Here is a 20,508-nt window from a genome sequence, read left to right on the forward strand (position 1 = left end):
TGATCTTAGTTTTCTGAACGTTGAGCTTTAAGCCAACTTTTTCACTCTCCTCTTTCACCTTCATCAAGAGGCTCTTTAGTTCTTCTTCACTCTCTGCCATAAGGGTGGTGTCATCTGCATATCTGAGGTTAGTGATATTTCTCCCAGCAATCTTGATTCCAGCTTGTGTTTCTTCCAGCCCAGCGTTTCTCATGATGTACTCTGCATATAAGTTAAATAAGCAGGGTGACAATATACAGCCTTGACGGACTCCTTTTCCTATTTGGAACCAGTCTGTTGTTCCATGTCCAGTTCTAACTGTTGCTTCCTGACCTGCATACAGGTTTCTCAAGAGACAGGTCAGATGGTCTGGTATTCCCATCTCTTTCAGAATTTTCCACAGTTTATTGTGATCCACACAGTCAAAGGCTTTGGCATAGTCAATAAAGCAGAAATAGATGTTTTTCTGGAACTCTCTTGCTTTTTCGATGATCCAGCGGATGTTGGCAATTTGATCTCTGGTTCCTCTGCCTTTTCTAAAACTAGCTTGAACATCTGGAAGTTCACGGTTCACGTATTGCTGAAGCCTGGCTTGCAGAATTTTGAGCATTACTTTACTAGCATGTGAGATGAGTGCCAATTGTGCGGTAGTTTGAGCATTCTTTGGCATTGCCTTTCTTTGGGATTGGAATGAAAACTGACCTTTTCCAGTCCTGTGGCCACTGCTGAGTTTTCCAGATTTGCTGGCATAATGAGTGCAGCACTTTCACAGCATCACCTTTGAGGATTTGAAATAGCTCAACTGGAATTCCATCACCTCCACTAGCTTTGTTCGTAGTGATGCTTTCTAAGGCCCACTTGACTTCACATTCCAGGATGTCTGGCTCTAGGTGAGTGATCACACCATCGTGATTATCTGGGTTGTGAAGATCTTTTTTGTACAGTTCTTCTCTGTATTCTTGCCACCTCTTCTTAATATCTTCTGCTTCTGTTAGGTCCATACCATTTCTGTCCTTTATCGAGCCCATCTTTGCATGCATCTTTGTTTCCAGGACAATGCTAAACAAAAGTGGTGAGCGTGGCCATTCCCGCCTTGTTCCCAATCTTGGAAGGAAATCACTTCAGCCTTTTGACGTTAAGTATGGTGTTGCAAAGAGTTGAACACGACTGAAGCAACTGTATACGCACACACGCACCCAGTCCATCGCCTTTACTGGGTGAAAGAAATTGTTGTATTTCTAGTTTGCTGAGTTTTTTTTTTAATCATGAATGTTGAAATTTATCTCTTGCTTTTTTCTGTGTAAAATGATATGCGATTTGTTCTTCTTTAGCGTGTTAATATAGTGAATTGCACTGATGTTCAGAAGTTGGATCAGCCTTCCATCCCCAGGAAAAACTCCACTTACTGTGATGTGTTATTACTTTTTGTATACTACTGGGTTTGTTTTGCCAATATTCTGTTGCGGACTTTTTCTTCTTTAAATCTATGTTCATGAAGGAGGTTGGTCTGTAGTTCTCCAAATCAAGTGCACATGGAACATTTACCAAGATAGACTATATCCTGGGCCACCAAACAAACTTTAGCAAAAGCTTGAAATCTTTAAAATGAAAATCTTGTATGTTCTCTTACAATATAAAATTTAAAGTACTAACAAAAAACACATTTTAAAATAATCCATCAGGACTTCCCTGGTGGTCCAGGAGTTAAGCCTCTGCCTTTCCACTGCAGGAGGAATGGGTTTGATCCCTAGTCCAGGAAGTTTCACATGCTGCCTGGTGCTGTGTCCCCACCCCAAAAAAGTCAGACAAAAAGAAAGTCTTATGGGAAACTAGAAAATATTTTGAACTGAATAAATACTAAAATATTATCAAAGTTCATGGGATGTAGCTAAAAGTGTCTAGAGGAAAAGGTATAGCATTAAGAATGTTTCCATTAGGACTTTCCTGGTGGTACAGTGGATAAGGATCTGCCTGCCAATGCAGGGGACATAGGTGTGATTCCTGGTCTAGGAAGATTCCACATGCCACAGAGCAACTAAGCCCATGAATCACAACTACTGAGCCCACGCTCTAGTGCCCACAAGCCACTACTACTGAAGCCGGTGTGCCTAGAGCCTGTGCTCCACAATAAAAGAGGCCACCCCAACGAGAAGCCCGTGAACTGCGACGAAGAGGAGCCCCCACTCTCTGCCACTAGAGAAAGCCTGCACGCAGCAAGGAAGACCTAGTGCAACCAAAAATAAAATAAAATGTTAAAAATGTTTATATTAAAAAAGAAAAAATGTCTTAAATCAATAATCAAAGCTTTCACCTTTAAAAAGCTAGAAAAAGAAAAAAATCCACAGCAGAAAGAAATAGTAAAGAGCAGAAGTCAATAAAATAGGAAACATACAATCAGTAAGAAAAATAAAACCAAAAGTTAGTTCTTTGAAAAGGTCAATAATATCAATAAACTTCTAATCAGACTAACCAAGAAAGGTGGAAAAAAATTAATATCAGAAATGAAAGGTGGGACACTATAGAAATTGTAAGAACAAAGAAAGTAGGCTGAAAAAACTCTATAGCCATATTCACAACAGACCAATTCCTTGAAAGACACAAATTATTGAAACTCACGAGGAAATAGATAACCCAAATAGTCCTAAATCTACTTAAGAAATTGAATTTTGTAGTTAGAAACTTTGCAATTAAGAAAACTACAAGACAAGATAGTTCCATTGCGGAGTCCTTCCAAACATTTAAGGAAGAATTGATACCCGTTACTGCTTTTAGAAGCCTCTACCTGTGCCCCTTAGTGCCGTTTTCTCTCCTCTCTCTCACACACACACGCAGATAGAAAATGAAAAAGCGATTAGTGCAGCTTCCTGTGAACAGCAGTGTTTATGTGGGAGGTGTGACCCCAGGCTGTCCCCAGTTCTCCCGAGTGACCACAGCCCTAGCTCTGAGGTGGCTGTACAGTCTGCAGACAGAGGTCACGGCAGGGGGGCACTGACATGGGTCACACAGGGACCTGATACTGCCCTAACCCTCCCAGACCCTAAATCCTGATGGACGAGAAGGTGGGAGGCTGCTTAGAACACCCCCCTCCCCCTGAGGGAGGGATCTGAGCTCAAAAACAAAGACCCAAGCAGTGGTTCCAAATCGACCCCAAAAATCCTTGTTTCTGAGGGCCAGGAAGGCAGGGGTTTCCCCAGGGGACCCCGAGGTCAGTGCTTGCAAGGCTCCGTGCCTGCCTGCCTGCTGCTACAGGAATTCAAGTCCAAATGGCCAGTCTCTGGCCAAGGAGACAGCCGGGTGGGGGTGGAGGAATGACTGAGGTGGCCCTGGGATCCTCCTCTCAGGATTGTCGCCTGGAAACAGCAGAAGCTTGGCTGGAGGCTGGGCCTGGGCTCAGCCTGCTGATGGGTCCTCTCTGTCTTCCCCTGGTGCCCTTCTCTGTGTGCCCATAAGGACTCCGGGGACATGGGCCAGTTCCAAGGGGTGTGTTGTCTCCAAGCTCAGTCACCAGGCCTCCTATCCCGTGAGCTCCCCTCTAGTGCCCTCTGGGCAGGCCAAGTCATGCTGTCTGCCCCACTGCCCTCCCTTTGTCCCTCTGGCAGATGGGAGAAGTGGACGGTGTGCTCATCCCACCAGAGCAGATGGCCATGAGGCGGGAGATCCGGCACCCCAGGGCCCACCAGCTGTCAGGCTTAGCTCGGGCTCAGCTCCTCTTTCTGGGCCTGTCTTGCCCTCCCTGCAAGTCCTGCAGGGTGCTCAGGGGCGCTGCTCCTGGGCCATCAAACCCAGGGGGCAGGCTCTAAGAGGAAGGTCCTGCCTCCCAGCAGGAAAACAGGGAACCCACCTCAGGGGAAAAGTTGGGGAGCAGCTCCTATGGGCACCTCATTACCGCAGTGGTGGTCTGGCTCTGACTGGTGCGTGGACTAAAATATCACCTGGGTTTTACTGGTGGCCGTTCTCATCCCTGGGTGGGCAGTCCACTCTGAGCTTGCCTGGCTGGGTGGCTGCCCACACCAAGGCCTCAGTGGGTAAGGGCAAGAGGCTAGGGGAGGGCAAGGCCGACCACACAGAGGGGAATCGGGGGCTGTGGGCATAGGGGACAGCACAAAGTCACAGGATCCTGGGAGTCATGGGCCAGGGAGCACACAGACTGCATGTGGCCCAGGCAGACAAGATCATGAGTTTAAGAATGCAAAAGCTGACAGCTCAGAGCCGGAAGGCTCTTTTGCTGCCAGCCTCTGTGACGATGTCCAGGGAGCCTGGTGGGCTGAGAGGGGCTCCTCTGCAGCAGTCCTGGGCCCCACCAGGCGGGGACAGGCCACCAGTTCCATGCCAGCAAATAAGGAGCTGCAGCTGTGGTCGGGGCCCAGGCCAATCTCTGGCCCTCCCTTTGGGGTGTCCATGCAAAGCGGGCCCTGCTCAGATGCAGCCCCCTGGTCTCTGGAACCTGCCAGCCTGGTCTCAGCCTCCCTGGCAGCCCCAGGGACTGGAAGGGGGCAGCTGTCCGGGGACATTGGGGGCACAGGGCTGGGCTGCAGCCCTGATCGGAGAGTGCTGCCCTTGGGCAAAAACAGAGCTGAACTCAGAGGCTGCAGGAAGGCCTGGCCCCCGGTGAAAGGCAGGGTGTCAGTCAGCAGGTCTGATGGGCCCACACGGGTGGCTGCAGGGCCAGGCTCGGCTGGGGGCCTCCGGGCAGGGGGCCACTGTCGGCAGGAGGCTTCAAAGTGTCTCAGGATCTGAACGAGGGAAGAGGGGAACTGGTGAGGGCTCTTGTGCTCCTCCAGGAATCACAGAGGACATAGTCCTCCCAGGTCCCCTCCTCAATGTCGCTGGCCAGAGCACAGGGCAGGACCACTGGCCGCTCACAACTTCTGTCATCCCCCGCCAGTAGCGCTGGGCTCTCCACCAGCTGTCATACAAACAGATGCTTTCCCCCACATCAAGCTGCTGCATGACCTGCCAGAGTGGAAGAGCTCCCCCTCCTGGTCAAGTGCCACACAGGCACCTGACACACGGGGAGGGAACAGATGTGTCTGTCTGAAGCACCCCAACCCCCATCCAAGCGTCATTTCTGATAGCTGGACTCCTGGGTCCTTCTCAGGTTTTGGCAACACCGTGATGTGCCCACGACATGTTCTGCGTGTGGCAGGTTCACTAGTGCTTTGATGAAGGGCGGTTTAGAGACAAGCAACTAAGGATCTGAATTTTCAGCTGCCATACAGAAAACTGGAAGCTGGGGAGGCCAACAATGGGCCCCCAGAGAAGACTGCAGGTGGCCTCCCTGCATTCATCAGTGGGAAGAGGACTCAGACAAACAGAACCATTTCTGCCCTCCCAGAGTTGGGGATATGGGAGCAGAGCTTAGACCCATGACACAGAGCACAGAGCAGAGGAAGACAGCCATCCAAGCAGTCGAGGAGGGCTTCCTGCAGGAGGAGGGCTTCCTGGAGGAGATGAGCCACAAGGGAGAGAGCGCTGCCCAAAAGGCAGATCTGCTGGGCAGAAGGTTGGGGAAACCTGGGGAAGGTTGGGGAAACCTGTGGGTCCCATCCCATGTATGGGAAGAGGCCAGACCGCCAAATGCAGTTCTAAGGACACGACTTGTGCCAGCCGTAGGAACGGGAGGGGGCGTGTCTAGGGAAGGCAGTGGGGACGGGGGGAGGGTGTGGGACTGCTGGGGTGTCCTGCACCCCCTCCTCGGGGCCCTGGAGGCTGCCCACCTTGGTGGCCTTGTTGGTCACAGGTCCGGGGCTGCCGGCACTGAGCTCCTGCAGTCGAGGCCGGGCGAGGAGCAGCACTCGCTCCTGGGAGAGCAGGTCGGTGCACCCGAGGGAGGCAATGGCACCCAGGGCTCTCTGCAGGGTGGGTGGGCTTGATGTCAACTGGTTCCCCCCATCAGGAGGTCTGTGTAACCAGTTCCGTCCCTCCCTCCTCTCGGCCCTCCGCAGTCAATCGACCAGGCGTCCTGTGCTCTCTCTCCCCACTCCCCGTGCCCAGGCACACCCCCAGCCCTGCCCGCTGCCCTCCTCACCATCTGAACACGCTCACTGGTGGCACCCAGGTGGCGGATGAGCAGCTCCAGCACAGCCTCACAGTTGAGGAGGCCACACCTGCAGGAAGGGGGCACCGCGCAACAGGGCTGGGGCTGTGGGGTGAGGGGTGTGTGTGCAGAGCCAGGGCGAGGGATGGGGGTGGGGTGCGGGGGTGAGGGGGCCTGGATCGGGTCGGGGCTCACTCTTTGACGAAGTGCTGCACCTCCTCTCGGCTCAGGAAAGTGTGCTGCCCCTGGGTCACAGTCCGGACCAGGCTCAGCTCCTGCTGGCAGTCACTCAGGGTCACAGCCTCGACCCTGCCAGGTGCACACGGGTCAGGACAAAGGGTGGTCTCCCTCACGCCAGGAGGGGTGAGCCCCTTCCAGGTCACCTCTCCCCCATCAGGGTAGGGAAGGGAGGAGTGCCCTGGGGTGCTGGATCACCTTTCTGCCAGGTCACTAGCTGCCCGGCTGGCCCCCGAGGGGCTGTCACTGCCCGACCGACTACCCGAGTCCGAGGCCTTGCCCAGATCATCGTTCTCCTGGGAAGAATCCTGAGAGCTGGGACTGCTGTCCAGCTCATCCCAGCCGCCTCCGGCCTGCCCGGGCTGGTGTCTCGCTGTTGGAAGAAACACTGACTGAGGGTCAGACCCTTGAGGGCCTCAGATTGGCCCCACATCTGTCTCCCCAGGAGCTCTGGACGAGGAGACCCAAGGAAGAGCCTGTGGGCTGGGCCCTGAGATGTGGACATGGTAGCTGCCTGGGCTCTAGCTCCAGGAAACACCACCCGAGAGGAAACAGGGCAGAACAGCGCACACCCTCACTCAGGCCCAGGGTGGGGGGTCCACACGGGACACGCCTGCCCAGAAAACACAGGAAGCAGCGTCAGGCACCAGACGCCAGGCGGGTGGGAGAATATGCAGTGCCAGGGCAGTGGGGACAGCGCACAGCACAACAGCTCTCAAGTTCCGGAGAGTGCTGACATCCTTCCTCTGAGCCAGGCAAACGGGACGGTGCTTCTGGGAGAGGCAGAAGTGGAGGTGGAGGGCACGGGCAGCTGTCACTCCCTCCTATATCACAGCGCACCACTAGAACACATGGCATGGAGCCTGGCCCCTGCGGAGGGCTCCCTTGTTGCCCCTGGGCCCTGATGGGCTGCAGAGCCGCTCGAAGGCGCTGGGTGGCTCCTGTCCCAGCTGGGATCCTGGGCAGACCCCACCTCTCGTGGAGCCGTAATACACGAGCTCCCACCCAGAGCAGACTGACAGAGAACACTGGACATGGGGGGTCGAGGCAGGGTTGCCCTACGCGCACCACTGCAGAGGCCGCAGGGAGTTGAGTCTCGTGGGCGGCTGGCTCTGTGGGCTGGTCACGTGCTGGCTCTGAGAGGTGTCACGGGACCCGCAGGGTGGGGCTCCTGCCCCCTGCCCCCACCACAGGTGCACTGCTTTCTTCCTCCTCCCTCGTCTGCTCCCGCCCAGCCCCAGCAGGTGACTGGAAGCCCAGGGCCTGGGGAGGGGGAAGCCAGCGCCCCAAGGGAGGAGTCCAGCTTGATACCTCGGGCTCCTGGGCTGGCCACAGGGAGAGGGCTCCTGGAGGTGGGGGTGCCAAGGCTGGCTGAAGGTGTCACGGCCGGCTGGTAGGCATCACCCTGCGGAAGGGACCTCTGGCTGCTGGGGCTCTCAGGCCCAGGGCGCACAGCGCTGGCCACCACCTCTGCGGCTTTCTGGATGGTGGACAGGAAGGCTTCCCCCGCAGAGCCTGCAGCAGAGAGGGGAAATGGCAGAGCCCCCTCAGTCCCACCCGGTGTTCCCAGGATGAGGTCCCCACGGCTGCTCCTCACCCAGGACCCAGGAGGTTGGGACACAAGCTGCAGTCACAGAGCAGAGGCCGTATGGAGGGACAGGGCCCTCCCAGAAGCTTCTGCAGTGAATTCACTTCAATGCATCCTGGCCCCAAGGAGCGTGGATGAGTGGCAGCTCATGGCAAAGCTGTGTCCCGGCCCTCCTGTGTCCCCCCCCTCAGAGCACGGGGCCACCTAAGGTGGTTGTCCTGAGAAGCACAATCTCCCTGGCCACTTAAGGAGTGCTCACATCCAGTGCTGGGGGCTTTCCCAAGGAGTGCCCCATGCAGGGTGATCTGGCAGTCACCCCCAGGTTAGGAACAGGTGGGCTCTAAGGCAGACCCACTTTAGGAATCAGAAGTGCTGAGGAACTAGGAGCCATGGCTGGAGTGGTCAGCATATCAGCTGGACCTGGCCCAGAGCCCACGAGAGGCTCATGTGGCCCTGCGGGGCTTCAGGCTCTCCCAGCAAGCAGGGCCGGCACCATGCCAGCTCCTAGTCAGCTCTGTCATGGTGGGGACCACGGCCCTCTGCACTTGGCTCCCTGAAGGAGCCCAGGGCTGACAGCCCAAGTGCGGGGCTGACCCTCAGCCTGTCTTCTCACCAGCCAGGTAAGGAGAGCCGACTGCACCTCCCCAGCCGCCTCGGGGTGGGACAGAAGTCAGTGGAGGGCACACAGGCCCCACCCGCCCCTCCCCCTCGGCCGGGCCCCTGGCCCTGCAGCACTCACCTGTGTGACCCCGCTCCTTGCTGTAGCCAAAGCCCTGCAGGGCGCTCTGGGGCCTGGACTGGGAGCCCATGCCTGCGGGGAGGCCCACGTCAGCAGCAGCGGGGACTCGACCCTCAACCCTGGACGTTTGGGAGAGGAGAGGCCTGCCCAGAGTGGAACCCGGTGACAGGGCTGGGCGTACTCGCATACCTGCCGGAGGCAGGGTCCTGGGAAGCTGGGAGGGAGGCGGAGGTGACAAGGCGTCGGAGTACAAGGCGGCCCCCAAGTCCTAGACGAGGCAGAGGGCACTCAGCGCCGCACACCCACCGTCCTCCCGCCAGCCGTCTGCTCTGTGCCCCACCCTCCTTCTCCCCCGAGGGCCACTCAGGGGCTCCGTCCTGCAGAAAGAGTGGAGCCAGGGCCCTGGGCGGGGAGAGCAGGGAGCGACCTGGGTCCTGGGCTTACCTGGGCAGCGGCCCGCACCTTCTGATACAAGCTGTTCCCGTGGAGAGGATCCGGGGGCCCCGCGAAAACTGCGAAACGGGAGCAGAGCTGAGCCGGGCAGTGCCGACCACCCAGCCTCAAAGCCCACACCCGACACAGGCGGTGAGCCGTGGCCTTGCCCGGCGCCCTATGAAGCTCCCAGCTCAGCCCCCTCAACCAAGTCCCTGGAAGCTTCCTAAAGCACAGATGCACCGCCGTCCCCAGGCCTGGGGTGACTGTGCCCTCACAGCCCCTCAGCGCCCCCTGGCCCACACCCCCCACACCCCCAGCCGTGAGGCTGCAACTCAACCTCCAGAACACCAGGGCCACGTTGACTGTGCCACTCCCCGACTCAAAGCCACCCCTCACCTGAGCCTCTGCAACAGCAGCCTAACTGCCTCCCCTCAACACCATCTCCACCCAGAGGCGACCAGAGGAGGCTCTCAATCCAGGGATCAAATCCAGGTCTCCCATATTGCAGGCGGATTCTTTACCAGCTGAGCCACCAGGGAAGCCCAAGAATGCTGGAGTGGGTAGCCTATCCCTTCTCCAGCAGTCTTCCCGACCCAGGAATCAAACAAGGGTCTCCTGCATTGCAGGTTGATTCTTTACCAACTGAGCTATCAGGGAAGCCCGAGGAGGCTCTAGTCCAGCTGAAAACCCTTAGAGCTTTCAAGGGCCTGACCATAAAACGTGGGTTCCTTATCACGGCCTGAAAGGTCTCCTGCTCATAAAGCTTCAGCTGTGGCCCATCAAATAAGCTTGTATACACTAAGTCCCTTTAGTCGTGTCTGACTGCAACCCCATGGACTATAGCCCAGCAGGCTCCTCTGTTCGTGAAATTTTTCAGGCAAGAATACTGGAGTGGGTTGCTATGCCCTCCTCCAGGAGATCTTCCCAACCCAGGGATCAAACCTGTGTCTCCAGCGTCTCCTGCATTGGCAGGCGGGTTCTTTACCACCAGCACCACCTAGGAAGCTTGCGTGCGTGCACGCGCACTTAGTCGCTTCAGTCATGTCCTTCTCTGCGACCCTATGGACCATGGCCTGCCAGGCTCCTCTGTTCATGGGATTCTCCAGGCAAGAATACTGGGTGGGTTGCCATTTCCTTCTCCAACCTAGGAAGCTTATGTCTCATTAAACCTCGCTGGCTCCTCCTGCCTCAGGACCCTGAGACCAGCCAGGGCATGGGACCTCCCCTCTGTGCTGCCACAGCTCCCACCCTCCCTGTGGGAGTCACAGGGAACCCCTGCCAGGCCCCCAAATTTGGGCCAACCTCTCTGTGCCACACACCCCCTCCCCTCCACCGCCTCCAGGATCAGCTCCTCTCACAGCCCCGTCTATCTGGGCACTCAACCTCTGGGGTTGAGAGATGTTGGTGCTAATAAAGAATCAGTCAGCTGCCCCCTTTGCTTCCTCTGCCCTCTTTGGAGACCAGAACAGAGGTGTGGCCCAGAACTGGCCACAACCGTGTGAGCTGTGCAGCGGGACAGGCCCGTTCTGACCCTCCGGCTGGTGAGAATGAACCAGCCATGCTGTTTCAGTGCACAAACTCCGGGGAGCTGGGCTGTGACGAGTGCGCCCCCAGCCCCCTGGATGCCTCTGGGCATTTGCCAAGAAATGGTCTATGCCCCCTCAAAGGCCGCTCCCTGTCTCCAAGGTGCCCGCATGGCACCCCAGGGCCCACGGGCAGCCCAGCCCCGACCTGGCCCCAGCCGCGCCTGCAGTAAAGGGAAAGCAGTGGATTCGGGGTGCGGCAGAGTGGGATGAGTCCAAGCACCTGGTGGGTGGGGCACGCTAAACTGCTGAGGGTCGCCGACAAGCAAGCAGTAGATAGAGGACTCAGTCTCCTCCGTGGCACTGCCCTCTCGGGGACAGCTTAGTGGGGTGGGTTCTGGCCCGAAGGCCAAGGCCTTCCTGCTCAGTTCTCCCCACCCAAGGAGAAGACTTCAGGTCACGACCCCCACCAGTTCTTATTAACAAGAGCCTCGTGAACACCCCTGGCCTGGGGGCAGGTGAGGGACAGGGGTCTACCCCAGACTCACCTGTCACCTGGATCACCACACACCAGGGCCCCACCTCTCACTCACGACAGCCTCATGAGTCCCGTCCCCCACCCTCCCAGCCCTTCGGAGAATGGAGGGCTTCCTAGGGTCCTGAGGAGCAGCCCTGGGGACAAGAGGGAACCCAAGGCAGGGATAGACAGGAAAGATCCAGTCTGCAAAGGCCCAGCAGAGCTCACAGACACCAGTCATTCCACGCAGTGCGCTGGCCTGGCCTGGCCTGGCCGGGAGGAGGGGAGGGTCCGGCATGGAGGGGAGGGAAGGGAGGAGCTGGCAGCGAAGGACAGTGTGGATGGAGCACAGAGTGGGGAGCACGAGTACGGGGCAGGAAGGTGGGGGCTCGGGTTAAGGGATCTGGCTGAGACCTGCCCTGGCCACCTTTCTCCCCGCACCTCCGATGGGCAGTGCTGGCCCATACCCGCGGCTTCCTGGATGAAGGAGGGGTTGCGCTTCAGGATTAGCAGGAAGGATGAGGAGCCATGACCGCATAGGTGCAGCAGGATCTTCAGCACCTGGGGGAGCAGGCATTGTGGGGGCAGAGCTGGGTCCACAGAAGGGTGCCCCACCCGACACAGCCCCCCATTCCCCCAGCTCATCCCTCCCCTCCAGCCTCACCACCAGGGGCAGGACGGGGCCCTGACTTAACCCCCAGGCAAGCCTCTGGAGCTGCTCGGACTCACCTTGAGCTTCACGCGGCCAGAGCCGCTGTGCAGACGGTTCAGCAGGTACTCCAGGAGACACTGGCTGCTGCCCAGGGATTCATGGGAGATCTCTGGGAGGCGCTCAGTTAGGGAAGGGGCGAGCTAACCGTGGGGCGCACAATGCCCTGGCCAGGGAAAGAAGCCGGGCCTTCCTGCCATCAAACTCCTCAGCGTGGCCCCCTCCACCATAGGCACCCACCCCAGGCCCTGGTTTCAGGAACACCCAGCTTCCAGGGTCTCCTGAGCCTTATGTCACCAGTAGGGTGACTTTCAGAGCCTACACACCTGGCTGCTATAGTAAAGGAGCCAGGGCCCCCTCAGGGTAGGAGAAAGAAGCCCAGGACACTGGGAGACAGGGTAAGAGAGATGCCAGGGCCCCCAGATGTATCCACAAGCAAGGATACTGGCGATCTCCTCAAACAGGTAGCCCGGACACGGGACATCATCATCCGATGTTCCCTTCAGTAGAATCGGGAGCTGAAAGGGAGTGAGAGCCCAGCCCACAGTGAGTGGCAACAGGAGCCCTCATTCTTGGGGATCCTGGGGATCCCAGTTTCCACACAGCTTATAGTTGGCGTGCCACAGGGTCAGGGGACCCAGAAAGGACAGCGATGGTCCCAGTGGCCACAGAGAGCCTGCAGAAGCCTCCCTGCTGGAGGCTGGGATGAGCACCTGGGAAGAGGAAATGTGTGGTGGTCTCCATGGTGAAAAGCCCTAAAGGTCACGATTCAGCATGGCCCCCCAGGCCCCTATACCTACAGCCACACAACTTAAAAGCGCCTTTAGTATACCAACTTACGGGATGGCAAATAAAAAAAAAGCCCTTGTGACACAATCATTCACTCTGATGGACCTACAGCGCCACTTCCAAGAAGGGATCCCACAGAAACAACCCAAAGCAAGAACAACCGACTCAGCTGTGTCTCGCGCTTATCTGTCAGCACAAAGGTGTTTACGCTGAGTTGACTCAGCATAAAGATGTATGATTTCTAGGGATAAAACCCGAAAACACCCATTCCACCTCACGGCACATCTAGGGGGTATGAGCCTCAGCGTAGACAGGACAGGAGACCTCAGGTGCAGTCTCTGAGGTGCTGGCCACAGACACGGTTGACCTGAATGTTGCAAGAGGCTGCTTACGCTCTTTGTCCTCCAAGACCCAGAGGGGAGCTGGAAAGGTCTGCAGGACCATAGGATGTTCGGCACATAGCAAAAGCTCTGCTCAAAGAGAACTGACCAGTCTTTCAGTCGCATGAGGGTGAACCCAGCACACCCTTCACCCCCACCGCCTACCTGTGGAAGCTCATAGTGCCAGAATTCACTGTTCATTCTGGCCTATTTCTGGTGACAGACCCCAACCTCCCTTTCTTAACCCTGGACTTTGGACTGGTTCAGGCTCATTTCAGGAGCATTTTCTACAATTGGGAACCCAGACCTACAACTTGGGAGAGTCTTTCTCAAGGGCCTGAAAGCCACTCCTTGAAATGTAACCACCAGGAGGGACAGGGTCTGTCCCCCAGTTCCTATTGCACGATGGGATCTTAGCTGCTGTAACCACCAGTTGTCAGCACAGCAGCCGCCCAAACGCTTGTCATTTTTCACTTGAACTCCACCCTTCTGTCCTGTCCTGAAAAAGCCCAGTCCTCTCCGCACAATTTGAACTGGAATTCAGGGCTTCCCCCACTGCCTGGACTACTTAATAAAAGGTTTTCTGCCGCTCCTCGAATCAGCGTCTGGTTATTTCCGACCGAGTTCGGGGGATCACTGTTTCTTTTTCTGTAAAGCTACTTTAAGCTGGGTAATAAAACAGAAAAACTTGGATTTTGTTCAAGGGAGTCTCACTGTCCCCAGTGGACCTGACACAGGGGACGCCGAGCCTGGCAGCAGCCGGAGGGCACGGGGCGCGGTGATCCCGCGGGGGCAGTGCGCAGCCAGGGAGGCAGTCGGCCTGGCCAGAGGCGAGGCCAGGAGGCGGCGCGTGGTGGGACCGGGGCCGCCAGCACTCACTCACCCGGTGCAGAAAGCTCAGGCGATCCCGCAACGGCGGCGTGGCCGCCATGGTGCCGGTCACCTTCCGACCCCGCCCCGCTTCCGCCAGGCCCGGGCCCCCGCCAATCACTGCGTGAGTCTGACTCCGCGAGCCAATTACTCGCGTGAGGAGAGCCTTGAGGCCGACTTCGGGAAACAATTTGCGCGTGAACGAATACAAAGTCCAAGGACAGCGACAGACAACGAGCCAACTGCAGGGCTCTGGGAGACTAAGAGCGGTTCCGGAGAGGTAGAGGCGAGGGCCAAGCCTGACCAAGTGACAAAGTGCAAGAAATGTTGTGGGCGGAAGTGCCTGTCAAGCTGGTGGGCGCCGGAAGAGGCTGGACCTAAGATGGCGGCGCCCACAGGTCCCGGGAAGAGCCGCTCATGTCGGGGAACGGAGCTGTGTGGGGTCGCGTGCGAAGCCGCCTCCGCGCCTTCCCCGAGTGTCTAGCGGCCTGTGGGGCCGAGGTGCGGAGTCGTCAGGCGGGGCAGGAAGGGCCGCGCGGGGCGGAGTGCGGGCTGGCGGGGGGCGGGTAGTGGTGACCCGGGAGCGGCAGCGGCGGGGTCCGCCCCGGGTAATCAGCGGGCGCGGGGACCGTGGCGACCCTCGCCCGTCTCCATCTGCCCCCAGGCCGCGGCCTACGGCAGGTGCGTGCAGGCGTCCACGGCCTCGGGCGGCTGCTTGAAGAAGGATCTGTGCGCGCAGGAGTTCGAGGCTTTGCGGCGCTGCTTTGCTGCTGCGGTAAGTGGATGCCAGCCTCGTCCGGGGGTGGGACCCTAGGGGGCGGGGACCCACGTTACCCGCTCGGGAAGCTGGCTTCCTTTTCTTCTGGGTTCAGTGTTGGGCTCCAATAGGTGCTTCAACGGGGCACAGCCCCACACTAGCCGGCGCGACCCCCGCCGCCACGGAGGCTGCTTGTAATGAGGCTAGCACAAGGTTTTGAGCTGGTGCCCAAGGTGTCAAGGTCCTGGGTTCCCTCGACTCGGTGGGTCTGGGGTGGGCCACGGTGCCCACAGTCAGTTCTGTTCACCAGAGCTGCTGGTGCTGAGTATGGGACCTGAGACGGGGCAGTTGGGTCAGCTCAGCAGAATTTAGGGAATACAAGTCAGTTTCCCGATGTTCCAGGATGGCTGAGAATGCATGGGCCATACTTCATTTCCCGGAGGGCTCAAAGAACCCCTTGCACCTTCCTAGCAATCATTGTGGCTGGGATTTGCGGCCTCCACCCTCGTCACGAATCTCTGATCTGACGTTTCATCTAAGATGCACGTGTCGCTTGGACTTGCTTCTGCCTCTTGGCAGCTTCCCTGCTTTACTCAGAGCGCTCCCTTGGGGAGGTACAAACCTTCATCCTGTGGTGAGCAGTTGGAAGGATTCACATGTAAAATAAAGATCACACACTCCTGGCCAAACCAGGCTTTTCCCTGCTGCCTGTGGTTATTAGTCAGGATCACAGGTATCTGGTCATCTATGATTCCTTACGCTCCTTTGCCTCTGTCATGTTGTCCTGCCCCCGGGAGCGCGTCGCCGCCTCTCCTGCTGTTTTCCACTGAGGGCAACCTAACCACAGGCCCCGGGCACTGGAAGTTCAGGACAGGGCACCTGGGGGTTTCTCATTTAAAGACACAAGCCATTGTGTCTACTCTGCCTGCACCCTGAGGCTCTGTGGAGGTGCATGAGGAGGCAGGAGGGGTGCCCGTCTCTGGGCAAGTGTTTCAGCATCTCTGACCTAGAGATTCCCTTATAGAAGGGGAAGGACTAAATGGGACTCGTTGGTGGCACAATGCCTGGCAGGGGTGGGGAGAGGCCACAGAGCAGGTTGAGCCCAGCCCCAGGCTTCCCAGTGCCCCAACCAGCCTGGCCCCATGCTGCACACCCGTGGCCAAGCTCTTTGTAAGTTATTTGCCAGGAGGTGGCTTCTGGTGTGGTAGTTTTCTTAACTTTGAAACCATGTCTAACTTGAAAGCAACCCATTCAGACACAGCCCCTTTGTCTTCCAGGCCAAGAAGACCCTGACAGGAGGCCGTTAGGAAGGACTACAAGCTCCAATCCACGTCCCTGGGTGCCTGGCACTGATGGCCTCAAGGGGCAAGCGTCTAAAACCTCAAAAGCTCTTGGGGCTAAAAGGACTGGAAACACATTAGGCCCGCATGAGCAGAGGGGAATGGGTTTTCCAGTCTTCCACACCTAAGGATTTGGGGAGAATAAGATGCAGTGAACCCACAATAAAGATCAGATCAGATACTGTAAGATTTGTCATCTGCAGAATGAGTGCATGGGCTGTGAACAAGCTGCCTTGCGAGTCTCGTTCTTTAAACAATTCTCACCAAAGGCATGTTATCTGAGTCTGGCAAAGTATCTAGAAGTAACTACCAGGTTACAGCACAGGCCAAAAAGAGAACAGTGACACCGTGAGGGAAAGGTCCAAGCTGTAGGAATCTGATACTGATGGGTTTTTTTCTGACTTAGAAAAAAAGGTGGGGGTTGCTCTTCCAGACAAAGGGGTGAAGAACCCAGGGAGGGTCTGGTTTTAGGAACCCGGTGCCCGTGAGACTTGCTCCATGGGGTTGCCCCACCCTCCCTTCCGCAGCCTCTGGAGTCTGAGCCCAGGTCCATCCTGGCCAGGCTCCTGCCCACTCTGGTCCCGCCCCTCATCCTGAGATTCCGTAAGGCCACAGCAGCACACGTGCTGGAGCTCCAGGGAGACCCAGTGGGACCCTTGAAGATTCCAGCATCCTGAGCGCTGCCTGCTGGGCGTGTCATCCCAGAGCCTCCTTCCCCAGGGTGTGGAGGTCACATTGTCCTCTGGCTCCATCCAGGCCCTGCTGTCCCAGAGCTTTGTGCCAGGGAACCCACGCCCTGAGGCCCGGAGCTGTTCCTTCTTATAAAGGCTCCTCCAGACTTCCCACAAAGTGCTGAAACCCCTTATATCTGAGCTATCATCCCAGTGAAATGCAGTTCCCAGGGCAGCCTTGGAGGGAGCTATACGCTGTTCAAGGGCTTCAGGGCTGTTAAAGACTGGCTGGCTGGGCAGTCATGTTTCACAGTCACCACTGGAATTCAGGACCAGACATTATTGACATGACCCCCATCCTGGCCAGGGGTGATGGACCCTCAGATTGGCTGAGGGCAGGAGGGAGGAATGGGCCAGGAAAACAAGACTTGCTGAGAATGCCTCCCCGCTTCCCTATCTGCCCAAGACCTAGCGTACACACCCAGCAGGTGCCTCCTGCCTGAGGATGGCCTCTTTCTGACCCTTTGTGCTCTCTGCACTCTGGCAGCCTGCTGGCTAGAGCTTCTGGCATCTCTGCTGTGCACAGGCGCTCCGGTCCCTTCCAGAACTATCCCACCTGGTGCTCTCCTACCATCCTTTCAGATTCCAGTTAACGGGGGCAGATGAGGCCACCAGCCATGTCGCAGGTTCAGGGCTGCGGACGTGATCCACTGATGGGCCAGGCCACTCACCACACACTGAAGTCAGCTCATAGACCTCCCTGGCTCCCCTCCCCAAACTCAACCTGTCTTCAAGACTGTGTTTATGGGAGGGAATTCAACCGAATTGTGTCAGGATGCAGGAAAAATGGTTCCTGCTGTTTCTTCAGCTGTGTCACCAGGAAGCAGTCACCCTGTATGGTTCTGTATGCTCCACCTGTCTTGGCCTCAGACTCAGGGCTCGGCTGCACCACGGGAGGCCATACCCAGCCTCGGCCTTGACTTCTTCACACTCCGGGCTGGGCTCGGGCCCCATTCTAGAACAGGAGTACAGACAAGAGTCCCGTCCCAGTTACCTAGGCCAGCCAGGCCGCGTGTCTGCCGAGTGCATCTGCCAGCATAGACGGTCACTCCTGGTGGCCCTGGTGTGCTGCTCTGGCTGGGACCACTGGCCACATCTACCAGCCATGGGACCCAGCGAGCGGAATGGTCTGTGCTCAGAAAGCAAGGCACTGGCCCCTGGCCCCTTGTGGCTCCCTGCAGTACTGGTCGTGGTGATACCACCCAGAGGTCTGCCCAGATCTTTCCCAAAGGAAAGGACTGGGGAGGGGAGTGGAGCTGAGAGCCCGGAGGAGAGGACAAGCATTAACTGGGACACAGGACCCTGAGCATTTGGAGGTGCAGGAATGGCAGGCGATGGCAGAGGTTATCTTTGCAGAAATCAAGAGGACAGAACACTGGGTCAAGATGAGAGATGCAGGTAAAGAGGGCTGGACACGCAATCCCACCCCAGAACAACAGGCGGTGTTCCAACCTGAGGGCCACGTCCACCCGGAACAGTTTGCGTGTCATTATTTTTTGTTAAGAACGGAGGGCGGAAAGCACTGGGACCCGGCCGCCTTTCACTGAGCTCCCCTCTGTGTGAGCAGTGCCCAGGGTTCGTGGGGAATCAGCTAGGCCTCCAGAGGATTCTACTCCTTTTATTATTCATTTTGAGGCTTCAAGATGACATAGAAATCACAGTAAACAATAAAACCATTTCAAAAGGCACAGGGGAGAGGTGAGTCGAGACCAAGGCTGGAACTGTCACGTGGCCTGGGCACCCCTGGCTAGTGGTCAGTGAGTGGCCCCCCCATGGATCCCTTGGGGCAGGGCCTGGAGCAGCCCCCGCCCCCAGAGGGGAACGAGGTACACACAGCCCAAAGCACAAAGCAGGTGAAGGCCCCAGGCTCTTGAGAACACAGTCCAACATGTCTGTCAGGTCACCTGCCGACCAGCCCCGGGTCAAGGGGTGATCACTGGCCTCTCTGCCCCTTGAAACAAAGTACAACAAAAAAACACCACAAACCCCTCCCAACAGGTAAGTCCCAAAGGTACAAACCCAGGGGAGACGCTGCCCTGGAAGGAGCAAGAAGCGGTGAGAAGTGAGGCCGTGCACCCCTCCCCACCAGGCCTTGTACCCGGGTTTTGTGGTCACGGCTTCGGCCTGTGACGTGATTGACAGTCTTCGGTCTGTGAATTCACAGTCTTCTTCGGTCTGTGGCCTTTGGGTGATTCACCTCGGCACCAACCAGACAGCAGTGGTCTGTTTTACTTTTTAAATCTCACAACCACTCGACTGGGAGACCAAAGTATGCAGAGCAGAGTGCCAGGCCAGAGGCGGCTGGACCCACAGGCCTGTCCAGCCTCTCAGACTTGACGCAGCATTTGCTGTGAGACGAGGTGAAGGCAGAAGCATTTACTCAGGCTTTGTACTGACAGTCACTGAGAACATCAATAAGGAATTAAAGTTTGGGGTAACACCTGCCTCTCACGGCAGCTGGGGGGCCAGGGCTGCAGTCAGCACTCAGAGCCCCAACGTCTCCACCTGAAGCCCCGCGGCTCCCACAGCCACACAGGAGGTGGCGGGTCGTGTTTCCTGGTCTCAGGGAGCAGCTGTTTTTCCTCTTCAAGGCTGCAAGGAGCTGAGTCATGGGAGAGTCGGCCTGGAAGTGGCTGCAGCTGCAGAGCCGTCACTCCACCCAGGGCCTGACTTCTGGGGCTTGGCACCCACCATGGTCCAGGTTCACCAGCTGACCAGAGCACCCTGGCCTTAGTGGGGCTTGGGCTCCTCCAGGGCCCCAGGCACCTGTTTGATCTGGCGGCCTGGGACCACCCGCAGGGTGCCCCCAGCGGCCTGGTGCAGCTGGGTCTCTAGGGCACTTCGGAGGTCATTGACCGGCACGTCGGGCAGTGAGTTGAAGCTGATGATGACCCCGTCCTTTGGGGCCAGCCCCGCCTCTGGCATAGCTACGTCCCGCCGTCTCCTCCGAAGGTCGGAGTCGGCCTGGACTTTCAAGTCCCGGTTGGGTTTGGCGTTGTCCGGCTTCTGATCTCCAGGTATGGCAGGTTTGGGCCCGAGCTCAGGGTCTGGCCTCTGCTCGGGCTCCTGGCCAGCGGTATCCTCCCGGGGAGCAGGCACGTGCTCCCTGCCAGGGGCCTCCTTCCTCATCTCCGCATGACCACCCTGCTGCCCGCCCTGTCCTCCAGCAGGGTCGGCCTGGTGTTCCGGCCGATGTAACACAACCTGGGCCTGGGGGGCTGCTACCCCCGACCTGCCTCCAGGTGCCTGGTCTCGGCTCGCTTGCTGAGACTTTACCTGAGGGGCCCCAATCGCTGCCCCCACCCCCAGCACATCTGCCTCCTGAGCGTCCACACCAGCAGCTGCTGCCTCCTTCCCGGGTTTCTTCTTTTCGTGGGAGCCTCCACCAAAAACATCCCGATTCTGCCCGGGGACGTCCCCAGCACCACGCTGCTCTGGGTTCCCGGGAACCCTGGCGGGGTCCAGCACGGGGACCCGCTCTTGCACGCCAGCGCCCTCGGCCTCAGGCACAGCACCCTGCCAGCCTTCCCTTGGCTCAGCCGGAGCTGCCCAGGGCTCCGGGTCAGCACCGCCGGGAGGTGCAGCTGGGGCTCTGCCCGCTGCCCCCTCAGGCTCCTCCACGGAGCGCTGGCTGTGCCCCTGGGGAGGAGCGGGGGGATGCCCAGGAGCGCCGGGCAGGACTTCCACAGGCTGCGGCGGGGGACGCTCCACCATCCCCATGTCGTGGACCTCCTGCTCCTTACCTCTGGGTGCGGCCACCCCCAGCTCAGGCTGCACATCTGCTGCAAATGAAGTCAGGCACCAGTTTAGCCACAGAGATGAGCAGAAGCTACCGACACAGTAACTAAATGAAGCAAGCTTGCCACCAATCAACGAA

At 57.8% G+C, this 20,508-nt stretch overlaps 3 protein-coding genes across 36 annotated transcripts in view; 1 reads left to right on the forward strand and 2 right to left on the reverse strand.

Moving 5' to 3' along the window:
* Positions 1–2,840: 2,840 nt before the first annotated feature.
* Positions 2,841–13,892, reverse strand: TEPSIN (TEPSIN adaptor related protein complex 4 accessory protein). 6 transcript variants are annotated; one of them, XR_014078704.1, is made up of 14 exons: positions 13,817–13,892; positions 12,210–12,282; positions 11,785–11,876; positions 11,523–11,616; positions 9,025–9,092; positions 8,770–8,848; positions 8,581–8,652; positions 7,565–7,768; positions 6,452–6,626; positions 6,212–6,325; positions 6,008–6,086; positions 5,697–5,831; positions 3,821–4,712; positions 2,841–3,329 (listed from the first exon to the last, which is right to left on the reverse strand). XR_014078704.1 is itself a non-coding variant. In XM_081576204.1 (13 exons), exons 1-13 carry the CDS (start codon positions 13,862–13,864, stop codon positions 4,152–4,154), a joined length of 1,794 nt encoding a protein of 597 aa, XP_081432330.1. In that variant the 5' UTR covers positions 13,865–13,892; the 3' UTR covers positions 2,841–4,151. The 6 variants fall into 6 exon arrangements, 5 of the variants coding, with proteins under 5 accessions (XP_081432330.1, XP_081432331.1, XP_081432332.1 ...); XM_081576204.1 differs by having other exon boundaries at positions 2,841–4,712; XM_081576205.1 differs by having other exon boundaries at positions 2,841–4,712; positions 6,452–6,622; positions 7,558–7,768.
* An 86-nt stretch (positions 13,893–13,978) lies between these two features.
* Positions 13,979–16,087, forward strand: NDUFAF8 (NADH:ubiquinone oxidoreductase complex assembly factor 8). 5 transcript variants are annotated; one of them, XR_014078708.1, is made up of 4 exons: positions 13,979–14,304; positions 14,468–14,578; positions 14,963–15,293; positions 15,838–16,087. XR_014078708.1 is itself a non-coding variant. In XM_081576209.1 (3 exons), the coding sequence occupies exons 1-3, from the start codon at positions 14,221–14,223 to the stop codon at positions 15,865–15,867; spliced, it is 225 nt and encodes a 74-aa protein (XP_081432335.1). In that variant the 5' UTR covers positions 13,979–14,220; the 3' UTR covers positions 15,868–16,087. The 5 variants fall into 5 exon arrangements, 1 of the variants encoding a protein (XP_081432335.1); XR_014078709.1 differs by having other exon boundaries at positions 14,963–15,194; XR_014078706.1 differs by having other exon boundaries at positions 15,032–15,293.
* Positions 16,088–18,233: 2,146 nt separating this feature from the next.
* Positions 18,234–20,508, reverse strand: part of SLC38A10 (solute carrier family 38 member 10) — a 41,475-nt gene continuing 39,200 nt past the window's right edge. For 15 of the 25 annotated variants that reach the window (XM_081576201.1, XM_081576200.1, XM_081576203.1 and 12 more), the window contains one exon: positions 18,234–20,410. In XM_081576201.1, coding sequence (XP_081432327.1) covers positions 19,362–20,410 — 1,049 coding nt within the window. In that variant the 3' untranslated portion in view covers positions 18,234–19,361. Of the gene's footprint in view, positions 20,414–20,508 lie in introns of all 25 variants that reach the window. The other 10 variants (XM_081576198.1, XM_081576191.1, XM_081576194.1 and 7 more) reach the window with 1 other exon arrangement.

This window comes from Giraffa tippelskirchi, chromosome 3, assembly GCF_054371585.1.
Source record: "Giraffa tippelskirchi isolate mGirTip1 chromosome 3, T2T-mGirTip1v1.2.pri, whole genome shotgun sequence".
Taxonomy (NCBI): Eukaryota; Metazoa; Chordata; class Mammalia; order Artiodactyla; family Giraffidae; genus Giraffa; species Giraffa tippelskirchi.